The sequence below is a fragment of the Choristoneura fumiferana genome, chromosome 2 (genome assembly GCF_025370935.1).
Source record: "Choristoneura fumiferana chromosome 2, NRCan_CFum_1, whole genome shotgun sequence".
NCBI lineage: Eukaryota > Metazoa > Arthropoda > Insecta > Lepidoptera > Tortricidae > Choristoneura > Choristoneura fumiferana.
Window position 1 is genome coordinate 10153100 of NC_133473.1, and position 13316 is coordinate 10166415.

The window sequence follows — 13316 nt, forward strand, 5'->3', positions numbered from 1 at the left end:
TGTTACGCTTTTACGCCTTAAACCGCTGAAATCGATTTTGATGAAATTTGGTTCAGAGATAGAATAGACCTTTTTAATGAATGTAGCTTTTGATTGCCTTTACTTAGAAATTTGATTTTTTCACAGCTTTCGGGACTATTGACCTGAGTTTAGGGTTTTAATTTCAACTCGATACCCATACTCCGCGCGTTTACGAGATAAAGGGTCTTGACAGACAGACGGACGGACCGACAGCAAAGTGATCCTATTAGGGTTCCATTTTTTCCTTTTGAGGTAGGGAATCCTAAAAAACATTTAATCCGGCGCTTTCCAATTTCGACCTTTTTACTTGAAAATATGGGGATGAAAGTTCGTAAGGAATTCCAAACAAATTTACTTTAAGTATATTTATCGGAAATATGTGTAGCTATGCTTAGTACAAATGCCGTCTTATAATCCTACCCTCCTAACTTACAATAAAGGACGTAACGTAAGGTGTCAAGGGTTCACTATGAAGAATTAGTCCTTTTGTGTTGGCAGGGTAGAATACACGTCGTATTGCTAAAATGTTACCCTACCATACCCGCAAAATATTTATGTTTTACCAAAGAACATCGGATGGATGGATGGAAGAACAAAAAAAAAATAGTTTATATTTATAGCAATGTATTAAAATAGGTTATTTTCGGTAAACCGTAGAAGTTTCTATGTACTAATATTGGCAGAATAGGTAACTGTAATGAAATTTCTACACAGGGTAGCGGGTCGCTGCAGGTGAGGAATTAAACCAAGGTTTTGGTGCAACAAGATGTTTATTTCTAAAGATACCAAAGAGTATTAGTACCAATATAGAAAAGAGTGGCAACTCTATGGTCAATTTGCATGTATAACAAGCGCTTTCTGGTAGCTAGCTGAAGAACTAAATCTGACATAACACACACATGTACATGCACGCACACAACAAGCTTAACGTCTAAAAGCCAGTTTAGACCTGTAAAAAATTGCGCAGTTGCATTACATCGCGAGGCCGGAAAGCAAACGAGTTTATGGTGGTCACTTCACTTGTCACCAAGCGGAGCAATGTAATACAACTTTAAGAAAACAGCAAAAAACAGATAAAACAAAAATCATCCGCGAAAGCCAGACAGCCAATACAGCGAAAGATGGCGGACAGACTGAATTTTTCAAGTCCACGTTTGACACATTGTCAATTTTAGTGCTATCATTTGTCGCCAGAGGCGCTGGCGTGTACGTGAAAAGGTGACGTTTTAAGTGTGCCCCCACTGAAAGATACTCACAATTATCCCGCTCCCATCAACCATACAAACACTGTGTATAATTAAAATCCTACTTCCTTATGAAAACTAAGAGTCGTGAATGCAATTGGCAAGTGATTTGTGATTCCTTAACTATCTGTATAATCTAAATAAAGGTAACTCCTATACCTCGGCGCCGAAGCTACCAAACCTGGCTGCAGGCCACTGTGGGCCACTCTAGGACGCCGCCTCGTGCTCGACGTCCCAGCACCACCGACAGTAAACCACGCTGGGCAGGCCAACCAGCTCCACAGCCGCCAGGGCTCCTTGAAACACTTCTACACGAAGCCACAACAACCACACTTCAACCCGTGTCTTAGCACCTCCTGTGGAGGGATCATGGGTTAGAAATGACTCCAGTGGGGTCCCTCAAGGACCAAAAGGGACCAGCTCGCTCAGCCTGGTTGACAGACCACCATGAAATTTGGAAATTAGTTAAGCACGCACCGTGGAGGAAATGCAGACTTGCTTAGCGCCGCCTGGGTCACGCTGTCTACTCCACGAAGGCGCAAGACTTTGGACACCACAGCGATCTACAAGCAAAGATCGAGGATTAGCGTTGTCGACCCAAAGGGAAGGCAGGGCTCCAGTGGTTTGTCCACATACCACTGAATTCCGGAAGACACTACGTGAGTCGCTCCACGTCACACACACCACAATACCCCACTGAAAACAAAAATGAAAAATAAGTAAAGAGAAACGCTGACAGCGTATTCCGACGCCTTTACCAGGTCCATCAAGAGGAACTCACCAAAAACAGAAAATAATTCCCACTTAGGAACACAACCACTCTTCAACCATCAATCAAAATGGCTGTTCACCCAAAACGCGGCCTCATGCTCGTAGAGCTGTCACTATTTCCATGTACGGTTTTATTTTGAAGGACATCACTAGAGTCAAAATCCAAATTTTTAATTTCCAAAACCAACCCTTAAGAGAAAATAATTATTTAATCCATATTCCTGCAAACGATCTACACAAACGGAGATTTATTTAAATGTCCTTAAGTCAAATGAAAAAACGCCGAATTATAAGATGGGCAGAAAAAACATTGACTTGAAAACTCTTGCTGTCACCTGTCAAAATGACAACCTTACATAACCTAAATAAATTAAATACTTCCCAGATTCGCGCTGTCATCGTTCATCCACCATTACCTCTCATATTTCGTTTTCTAGAATTTTTTACCGTACAACGGCAAAAACTACTAGACACTGGCAAAATTGTCCTCCGATGGACAGAGCCATATTTTTTTAAAGAAACAACAACAAATACTTCCCAAAGTTACTATTCTGCGCGGACGAAGTTGCGGGCAAAAGCTAGTATTACCTATAAATCATTCTGAGATCTCTTGAGCTCCTCGTTAAGAGAAACGTGTAATTGATTCCTAGCCATATTAGAATAAGAATAAGAATGGTTTATTGGATATTAAATTAACGTTCTTTTATTGGTTTCTAAAAGAACAAAAAAGGGCTTTGATTATGCATGTTATCCGTGGTGCATACGGACAAAGTTGTAGGGGCGACTACGGAACCGTAACATTTGCGTGCAACACGCTGTTGACCCGTTTTCATTTTGATGCCTTAGTGATATTAGTTGAAATAAATTTATCATTACTATTAAAAGAATATGTATCCCATTAAATATCTAAAACATACCTAGTTCCCTTCTCGAGCTTTTTCTATAAATAATGTTTTTTTTTGTTTTCTTCGACTTCTTTGAAGTTTTTTGCTCCACCCTCTTCATTAAGGTGCTTTCTTCCGGTTGTCGTGCGCTGACAGGCTGGAGATAACGCAATATTCGTCGCGCAATTACTATAACTTTCAGACAGATAACTGACTCTGCAATCTTAAAGTTGTGGGGCATCCGACTGGCCGTATCGCTCAGAGGGACATATCCTCAGGGATTTGCTTTCAGTCGCCCAATATCAACTGTTATCGAGACCACCTTATCATCAATCGAATTAGGTTAATAAGAAAGAAATAAAGAAAGAAAAATGATTTATTAACGGTCCCAACAGTACCACCACCAAACACAAAAATCAATAATATATTACTATACAAGCAAAATCACAATAAATTGTATGGTGATGACACCAATTGTCACCGAAAAAGGGTCTCCACTCAGCATGTGTTGCTACACAGTGGGTGCAACAACGCTGATTTTCTGCAGACCCCAAATTTGAGCTAAACGACAGCTCCACTTGTTACATTATAAATTTATAATATAATTAAACAGGTATAACTCATGAGAGTTTCTCATTAAGAGGTCTAGTACTTGTGCAAGCGGCTTTTTGTAAGTTAAATGTTTTAATAAAGTTGCTGCTTTATTTTTTCTGATTTAATCGTCGCAATGTACATATAAGAATTTCGTTCAAGTCCACGTATTTTAATCAGACCACAATTTTTTTCTGTGAAAATTTCATATGATAGTATAATTATAAATAACGGTGAAAACTAGTGAAAAAAATTACCGTTACCTTTGATTGACAATGTAACACTTCTGTGAAGAGTACCCTTACTTAACATTTTACTAGGGCGTAGCGTAGACTGCCACTAAATACTACAATAGGACTATCCCGTCTACGCTGTGTCGATTTTCCAAACAGTATATATCATTAGTAGAAAGCTTTGAGTTCGGACCGGTGATTTGAACCTTTACCCTATTACGTGAGACAGTTGTCATGTCATTCGATAGGGTAACACGCATCGAGCCTGTCAGGAGTGATTGCGTAACGCAGCGGTAGGTATCGATTTGCCGACACATTGCGTAAGCGTCCTTGGCCACGGACGACGCTGCAGATCTAAGGATTCGCAAAACGCTGATTGCTCTCACGCAGCGACCTGCTAGGCGACAGGATAATTGCCCTCAAGATAAATTAATTACTAGCTAATGACGTCTTAAATGCCCACACCTGCTCGGTAACCCTAAGATGACTTTCAATTTCCACTAGTTCGCTAGTTTTCGACGTAGCTTTTCTAGGTAACAGTATCTAGTTTCTTGCAACGTTGTTGCTTTTACTAGGCATTAAATGAAAGCTACTCGACTACAGCAAAGGGACTGTTACATTTTATTAACTTTAAAACTGTTTAATTTCGTTATACAGAGAGTGCTTTTTCACTAGACGAATTGACTTTAAAATTCGACTACATTACTATGGACGCTGTACCTAAGTGTATGTTCATAATTAAGTAAAAATTTAAAAACTACGTACTTAGTACGGGAACGTAGGTTATTCAGGCTAAGTTAATTAACTAACGCATTTTAGAGTTCCACGTTTCATCACCAACTTAAGTTACACGGTGTAACTTAGTTTTAAGCAAGACTAGATCAGACTTCTAACACCTTAATTGCTAACCCACTTTAGTGAGTTTCATTGTGTTACCTTACAAAACGTGACTGAAAACTTTGCCAGTAAATAAAAAAAAACTTCTGTGTCTACCGGTCGTAACATTTCTCGGCGCTGGGCGGCTCGCACTCATCCTTTGTTTTGTCTTATCGCGGAGGCTGTAAATCTGTGGCAGTGGGTAGCCGGTATCGCGTCATTTCTTGTCTGGGCGGGGAAAAGCTGTAATATAAATTACCTATTTGGTAAATCTTTTTGAGGGTTCCGTTTGACCGTCTGTGCATCCGTCGTTTCATATGACACAGGGCTGTATCGTTTCAATCATGGGAAGAATTTCAAATTTTCACGCAGTTTGTATTACCTAGTTACCTACTGTGGATGTTATAAGAAAAAAATAAAGCTGAAAATTCAAGGAGGTCCACATACAAAAAAAAATGTACGGTGGCTTCGTTTGAGAATCCGACTCGCACTTGGCTACTTATTTTACTACACATAAAACCAGATCATCTTGTACGACAATTGAAAATGGCATCCAGATGCCTCTCATAGCTCGAATAACAAACTTCAAAAATCTTTTTTTACGCAGTTTTTCGCAGATCTCCCTTGTTGTTTTTCGTTGGGACAACCGTAATATCAAATTCATTCAATAATCTAAGCGTTCTTAACACAGTACCCAACGATAAATATTTATTGGATTATTAAGGAGTACCTATTGATGAACTTTTAATCAAATTTACAATTCAGCTTGTTGATAGTTTTTAAACTTTATGAATTCCATTACGCAGAATGGTCTGCCGTCGCCTGAGAACCCATACATATTCAACGGGGACTTCGTGGACCGAGGCAAGAAGGGTTTGGAAGTGTTTCTCCTACTGCTGGCTTGTATGCTGGCCTTCCCTGGAGGGGTTTACCTGAACCGCGGGAATCATGAAGATCTAATTATGAATTCGAGGTGAGGCTCCTTTATAATACACAATACATTAATTTACTAAGGCATTGCTAAGTCATAAAATTGGTTGGTCAAAACATTCGATGTCCATATAGTACGCCATTCCATAATATTAAAGGCAATAAACTCGTTTATAATAATTGTTGTAAGGTCTTTTTCGCAGGTCATAATGATTGATAGTCACCTGATAAGTTAGTCAAAACATTTAACTTTAAATTCAATAAAAAACACTCATAATAATTATAAGAATTAATTCAATTATTTATCAGAAAAATGAAAAAGATAATATTTTAACTACCTAACTGTAGTTGTATGCATAATAATCAAAGTTCATAATAAACAATTTTTATAGGAACATCGAGGATCAAAAATTATTTGTGAAGCAATATTATCCGGGCTGCTATAAAAAAATAACCTATCAGAGTCGCTACTGCTCCGAACCGTAATGCTCGCTCGCTTCGCTCGCTCGCACAAATATATTGTCTAAAACACCTATTGTCTATAGTCGTAGTTAAATGAACTGAAAATGAACATGACTTTTGTGATTATAGAATTTAATATTATATGCCATTAATATTAGAGCTAAAAAGCATTATACTGAACAAAAATTATGACTAGTGATGTTTATGTTTATAAATTATATGGATATCAATTTCTGACCATCGAAATTCGGAACAAAAAATGTATGGGAAACAAAGGAATCCCATAATACACGACATATTATTGTAGGGATAATTTTTGCATTACAACGAATATTTTTCGAGCCAGTGGTTTAAATGGTTAGCTACTGATTAAAGTGGTCCTATTTTTTGAACATCACTCATTATGCTCATTAAGTCGTAATAAAATAATACCTACTATGATTTTGAGAAAAGTTTAAATTTAGTATAATAATTTATTACACATACTTAATCTTGTGTCTCGAGCATTGCATAAGTTAACTTGACAAACTCTTTTAATTCAAAATCGCAAACTTGCCCCTTTCTTTCATTTATGTTTAAGTGTTATCCAAATGAAAATGCGGCCTACATAGTGCAATATAACATGAGTCGCTTTAATTAAGGTAACTTAATGGAGCTACGATTAAACAATAATAACAATTGAGTTAAGGGAAGCCGCAATAAGATTTTCACTTGTCATGCTCGTAAAGTTCGTGTTTATGCTGGATCTAGGCGACATAAAATAACTTTTTATGGTCTAGTGCATAAAGTAAAATCTACGTCCAAGGCGTAAATAGCCACAAACAAAGAAGTTCCTACATATATATTTTTAATAATTTTAATTTATATAATACAAAAAATCAATCAAATCAATTAAAATAGATCAATAAAACTAAAAAATATAATAATAATAGTAATGCGTGAACAATAAAAGGTACATGTATAGTAAGTGAACAATTGTTTTCACTGTTGCTATTTCATTTCCTCGCCATCGAAGTGAAAAGCAGAGTGTAAAACTCGAGCATTAAACCCATCTTTCCCCTCGACGTGTCTATCCACCCTCGCCGTACCGGCTCGGGTGGCTATATGAACGTCTTGGGTGAAATGGCTCGTTTTTATGCTCGAGTTTTACAATCTACTATTGAGCGTAGAGTACCTACGACACCAACTAAACACGACAGCAAACAGTAGAAAACGGATGAAACAAGAACAAAAAACCATACAAGAATCTGCCAGTTACGAAGAAAGTGGTACTTAATCTCATGTAATTTTAACTTCTTATTGTCTTAGGAACTCACAATAACAAAATATTTTGATAGACACACTATTAACTTTCTAAGTCATAATCTTTTTGTATGACTCATACAATAACATCGTAATAGGATTAATGGGTATTTTCTATTACAGGACAAATATAAACAATCTATAATGTTGTGTATTTCTCAGGTACGGTTTCATAAAAGAAGTTCATCAAAAATATCGGGTGAGTAATGAGTACCTTCCTACTGAGCGTAAAACTACCTATGTTATGTGTATGTAATCGTAATCGTACAAGTGGAACAAATTTCAGAAGTAAATAATTTTTACAAACACTAATATTTATAGTAAATTTACAGAGATATCTGATTTATTTTGACGGTTCTTTTATTTGTGTTGGAAAAACATTAAGTTTTAGTACGATGTGATGACGAGACATTATCGCAAAACAGCAGAAAGATAAAAAAAATATAAAATTCTGAAAAAGTACTGAGAAGTACTGAGTCTGGGCTCAAAATCTAGCATACCGGCAAATATAGAAGGGGTCAGTGACACAACCAGCATTGCTAACATTTTTATGCGACATTTTAGGGTCCAAGCCATACCGATTGTTGACAGACAGGTAAACACGGGGTCGCGTGGGGAGGTGCTGGATGCTGAACAGCGGGAGTCAGACAAATTAGTATATTTTACGAGTAGAGAAGTGGAAAGTATTATCAAAAATATGAGTCGTGGTAAATCACCGGGACATGACGGACTCAGCATCGTGCACTTCCAACATGCGGGTGTACACTTACCGCGTGTGCTTAGTATGTTGTTTAGTTTTTGTATAAGTCATTCAAATTGGCCTTCAGACCTGATGAAGACCATAGTGGTACCAATTATTAAAAATAAAACCTGTGATGTATCAGATAGGAACAATTATAGGCCAATATCACTGGCCTGGTGACAGTGACAGCGAAGGTGCTTGATGGTCTTATTAGCAAACAGTTGGACAGGTATGTATACCTGCACGATGCGCAGTTCGGTTTTCGGCCCGGACTGGCAACTGAAAGTGCGATTTTCGCTTTGAAGGAGACAGTCAGGTATATACTATATGCAGAGGAAAACACCTAGGAGTGTTCTCTTAATTAATGGACAGTACAAAACGTAAGACAGTTCCTCGGGGAAGCGTCTGTCTCAAGCCCGCTCCCGTGCTTCATTGCTCTGTACCGAGACTCTGTCAAAGCAACACTTATGTGTTACTTGCGTTATGTAGCGCCATGGTCTATGGCTATACTCCGACTTATAAATTAATTGTACCAAAGTGGATATAGTTATTTTAACTGTAATTTAATTTGTAATTTTGATTTGATTTTAATTTCTTTTTTATTATTTAATTGTAATTTTTATTCATTTATTGTAATCTATCTTGTGACTTTTGATTATGTATGTTAGCCTGTAAGGTTTTTATTGTAAGTATGGGCCAAGTTGTCTGAAAATAAATAAATTGAATTGAATTGAAATGATGTTGTAGACAGACTACTAGTCATGGTCGTCTGGGAATTGGAAAAGTGACAGATGGAGTCTACTTTTAGGCACTGATATGATTTAAATAAATAAAACAAAATGGATGTATACATAAATAAAAAATAGATAAAACAATACGAAAATATTTCTGTTAAAAAAACTGTTTAATTATCAATAGGTACTTAAGAGAAATTATCAACCCATTTTAAATCATAGAGATGTCCCTAGATGTCCACATATATTTATACAACAGTGTTTTACTATGATGGCTTGATAAATATTATAATGGAAACACTGCAGTGTAGATAAATAACATTTAATGACCAAACAAACATTTTATTAATGTACACGCATATTGTTTATTATACAATATCTACATATTCATGAAGTTGAATCTGAATTGCGATTGCCACTTGTTCAACGCTCTCATACAGTTATTACATTTCGATTTCCATTATCATCGTTAAAAGGATCACTAATTGCAGCTGAAATTTCTCTCAAATTTAGTTTATCGTTTGTTTCGATTGATGTTTGTACATTTGGTTTATATTTTTACTTTACTTGCAGATCGTTTTCTTAAATTTATCTATTTTTAAAGCATTTTTGAGCGCCCCAAGCGAAGCATCACCCATCCGAGGGGTGCTTTAAGTGCTCTCGAATGTTCACTTTTTACAATGGCCACATAAAGCTGAAGCACGAATCCGTGACATGAGTTGCTATTGATGACTGCAGTAAAGTTTAACGAATGCTCCTTTATTTTCGCACTCACTCCAGTCAAAGTACCTACATTGTAAAATAGAATCACATTTACGCGCAGTTCTGGAAACCAGTCCATTTGTAGATTGGTAATAGCAGCTGCAAAAAGTATATTGCTGCAGCGATAACGTTAAATAGAACACAAGCTACAATAGTTATTACCATCGCACTTGAACATTTACTTACATTACACGTACAAATAATGACATGGTTAATTTATTTACTTATTTTTATACAGTTTACCGTTTTAGTTTAGAATGCGGAAAGCACAAGACCGGTCTGAGTGGAGAGCCTTGGCGGAGGCCTATGTCCAGCAGTGGCCGTCTTTCGGCTGAAATGATGATGATGATACAGTTTACGAAAAATGTCTTCTGTTTTTGTTTATTTTCATTTTAATTATCTAATAGCTTTAGAATTTTTAAGTTCGCCAATTTTGACCTGGACGCGTTTTCCAGCGACTGGCCAGACATAGGTAGGTACGTTACCTATTAGATACATGCAGACGGGGCGAGTTCGAAATCCAAGGGAGAGAGAGGCCTTTGTCCAGCAGTGGGATATTACCAGAGGCTAGTAAAAAAAGTCTTTATCCGGAACGAATTTTTACCTATCCACATTAGATTTTACATTCTGTCCATTAAATTGCAATTAAGTGATCGAAAGCATTGTCAGTGACGGTGAGTAATGTATTGGCGTAGAAAGATTAAACCACTTTAATTTATTAACTAAAGCTTTTGACCGCGTTTCCGTCTGCTAAGAAATCGTTTATCACTATCCCGCGGGAATTATGCAATTTATTAAACATCTCCATATCAAAATGTATCTAAATCAGTTCATTGGTTTAAGCGTGAGGAGGTGATATTAGTTAGGATAATGTAAAACAAAATTTTTATCTAATATGTAAATTTCCCGTGTCATAGTGTTTGTAACCAAACTCCTCCGAAACGGCTCGACCGATTTTTGTAAAAAAAATGTAGATATATTCGGTAGGTCTGAGAATAGGACGTAAACTAGTTTTCATACTTCTCCGCGGACGGAGTCGCGGGCAACAGCTAGTAAACTATAAAAAGATAACACAAAAGTTCGCTCATCTATTTTGTTCGCGTAATCAATCACCTTAGGTATTTCATAAATGCAGTTCGTTAGTAGTCCGCAAAGTTCTCATTACAAGTGGTTACAGATGACATGCATACAACTTCAAGCTTCGTTTGACAACCGAATTAAAGTCTGTAACCGATAGCCGCCCTCAGCAATAAACATTTATCTCGTGTTATCTACGGCCTACAAATTTGTACGATTTATTGAGCACAGGCCTCCTCTCAGATTAAAGGGCTTGAAACGCAATTCCCACACAGGCGACAGATTGACGTGAAATTTTGTACATTTATGTAGGTTTGGTGACAATAAAGTAATCTGGTAGTGGAAGTCTTTTAGTCTGGTTAGAATCGTCTCCGCAGTAGGGAAACTACTCAATAATTAATGGCATTGGGATAAGAATGCAAGTAGAGTTAACAAAAAATACTGGTATTAAAATACATTTTTAAACAAAAAAATATTTATTTGTATGCAGCACAACGCAGAGCGGCTCCTGAAACTAATCGAAGGCGTGTACCGTTGGCTACCTCTTGGCACCATCATCAACAACCGAGTGTTCGTCGTACACGGCGGGATCTCGGACACCACCGACCTGGACATGATTCGTAGCCTCGAAAGGGATAAGGTTAGGTAACATTTCAGCACTTTTTTCAGACTTGTTTGTTTGTTTCAGACTTTTGTCAGTTTCTATGGGCGTGTACATGAAAAGCAGGGTCGGTATTTCAATGTCAGTATTATTCGGCCCGGTAAAGAGTGTCACTTGTCAAAACGATCGAGTCAAAGACACATAAATTCTTTTTTAATGTTTTTTATTCTGGACTATGGAACTCCCCGTTTTTACCCCGGGCCACAGTGCACAAACCGTGCGGGCCATAAAAAAAAAAAAAAAAACACCCGTAACCGACCGGACCGTCGTAATTTGGCGGTAAAGAAAACTCTTTAATTTTTTTAAATTAATTGATGGTAAGTACTTAAAAATCTGATATTTTTTTCTGATAATTAGAAAGGTTATTGCTATTGATATAAAAGGTTTCAAGCGTTTCTACATTTTTCAGACATTCCCCATTACATCGAATTGCAAAGATGTTTAGTGATTAAGATGAAAACTGAAATCATATTGCGCGAACTAAATGAGCAAATTTCCCATTCCCATAAAACTTTCTAATATACCTACTTACCGCGAAAATTTTCCATACCAATTTGAATAAAATTAGCATAGGAATAACGCTTCATTTGTTTTAACTAGAGTGCCACAAAGCGTGTACAAACGGTTTACGCAGCTAAACACGAACGGAGGAAATTAAACCAGGTGCTTTTAGGATTAATTTCACAGTTCATAAACCCACTTTGTCAGAATTTACTGACCGATAGTATAAAGCTTTGCACGGTTTACTCGTATGTTAGTCTAATAGGGTTTCACGATCTGACTTCAGTGTCAGGTATCTTAATTAGTAAGTTTTTTTTTTAAAGATAAAGAAATTATAAATCAAGACACATCAATTTGGGTACAGAAGGAAGATAATGAAAAATAATGATGAATCATATTAGAGAATTTCATGTCACGTACAAGCATTACGCTCGTCTGGCATATAGAGCATTCGGCAAAGGACGGATGTTATTTAAGATCTGTATCAAAACACGACCCACACCGTGTTACTTGAGTTACAGGACACTTTTGCGGCCTCGCGCTTACAACTGTGTATAGGTAGTGCCGACCTTTGTGTATTTAGCGAGAGCGACCAACCCATACAACTACTGATTGAAAGCAGTACTCTCAATTTTGATAGCGGCAGAGTAATTGAAGCGATAATTATTTTTGACGTAAGCTTAACGCCACTGTCTATAATGTATAGTATGGCTGTATACACTCTGTAATTATATATCTAGCTTTTAGTGTTTATAATGAAATTATTTGTGTTTACCTATTTCAAAGGGATTATGTTTCAACGATTTGTACTCGCAATTATTGTAACAGTTTTATCACAAAATACCTACTTACTCATTAGCGCTGCATAGTTGAATTTAAAACATATTTCTGAAAATGTCGTAATATTTTTGTTTGTACAACTTTCTTACTAGTCATTTGCCATGAACTACTGAAGTCGAGCAACTGGCTGACGTAATCGAACTTTCCTATTCCTATTGTTCCGCTTGCCTTATTTATTAGTAATTATAGAAACTTGCTCACAGTTTTGCCAGTGTATTAGCTGTAAAGTAATCGTCTCCCAGACAAGAGAATTTTATTGTACAAAGTGTAGAGTGCTAATTTTGTCAAGACTATTAACTTAAAATATTCCAACTAAGTGGTTCTAATTAACATTTTAAAATAGCATTTGAATGTCTTCCATTTTTTTCTTTTCTCTTTGAGACTAATAATGTAGTTCCATTGAGAGAAGAAAATCTCCAGAATTTGGACATTCGCTTAATAATCACTACGAATTATTTTTGTTCTAGTACGTATCGCTGCTCCGGCCGCCAGTGACTGAGAACTCCCAACCAGGCTCTGAGGTCATAGACAAAGTGGAGTGGAAACAGGTTAGGCTTTCATACACTATCTATTATTCAGCAGCTCGCTTTGGTGGTATTGATCTGTCAGCTGCCTCACGTGGATACTTTGTCTATTTAGTTTCCTTGCGTGTGACAGATTAAACAGCAACTAAGTGTGCTATCTA

General features: G+C 36.9%; 1 protein-coding gene and 1 long non-coding RNA gene across 4 annotated transcripts in view; one reads left to right on the top strand and one right to left on the bottom strand.

The window, feature by feature from the left end:
• Positions 1-13316, top strand: part of rdgC (retinal degeneration C) — a 106651-nt gene that overhangs the window by 73327 nt on the left and 20008 nt on the right. For both annotated transcript variants that reach the window (XM_074107924.1, XM_074107929.1), the window contains exons 7-10: positions 5427-5593; positions 7477-7513; positions 11120-11269; positions 13099-13179. In XM_074107924.1, coding sequence (XP_073964025.1) covers positions 5427-5593; positions 7477-7513; positions 11120-11269; positions 13099-13179 — 435 coding nt within the window. The remainder of the gene's footprint in view (positions 1-5426; positions 5594-7476; positions 7514-11119; positions 11270-13098; positions 13180-13316) is intronic.
• LOC141445507 (uncharacterized) lies at positions 1483-2082 on the bottom strand. 2 transcript variants are annotated; one of them, XR_012453328.1, is made up of 3 exons: positions 1902-2027; positions 1743-1828; positions 1483-1621 (listed from the first exon to the last, which is right to left on the bottom strand). It is a non-coding gene; the product is annotated as an uncharacterized lncRNA (long non-coding RNA). The 2 variants fall into 2 exon arrangements; XR_012453329.1 differs by lacking the exon at positions 1483-1621 and adding an exon at positions 2047-2082 and having other exon boundaries at positions 1686-1828; positions 1902-1961.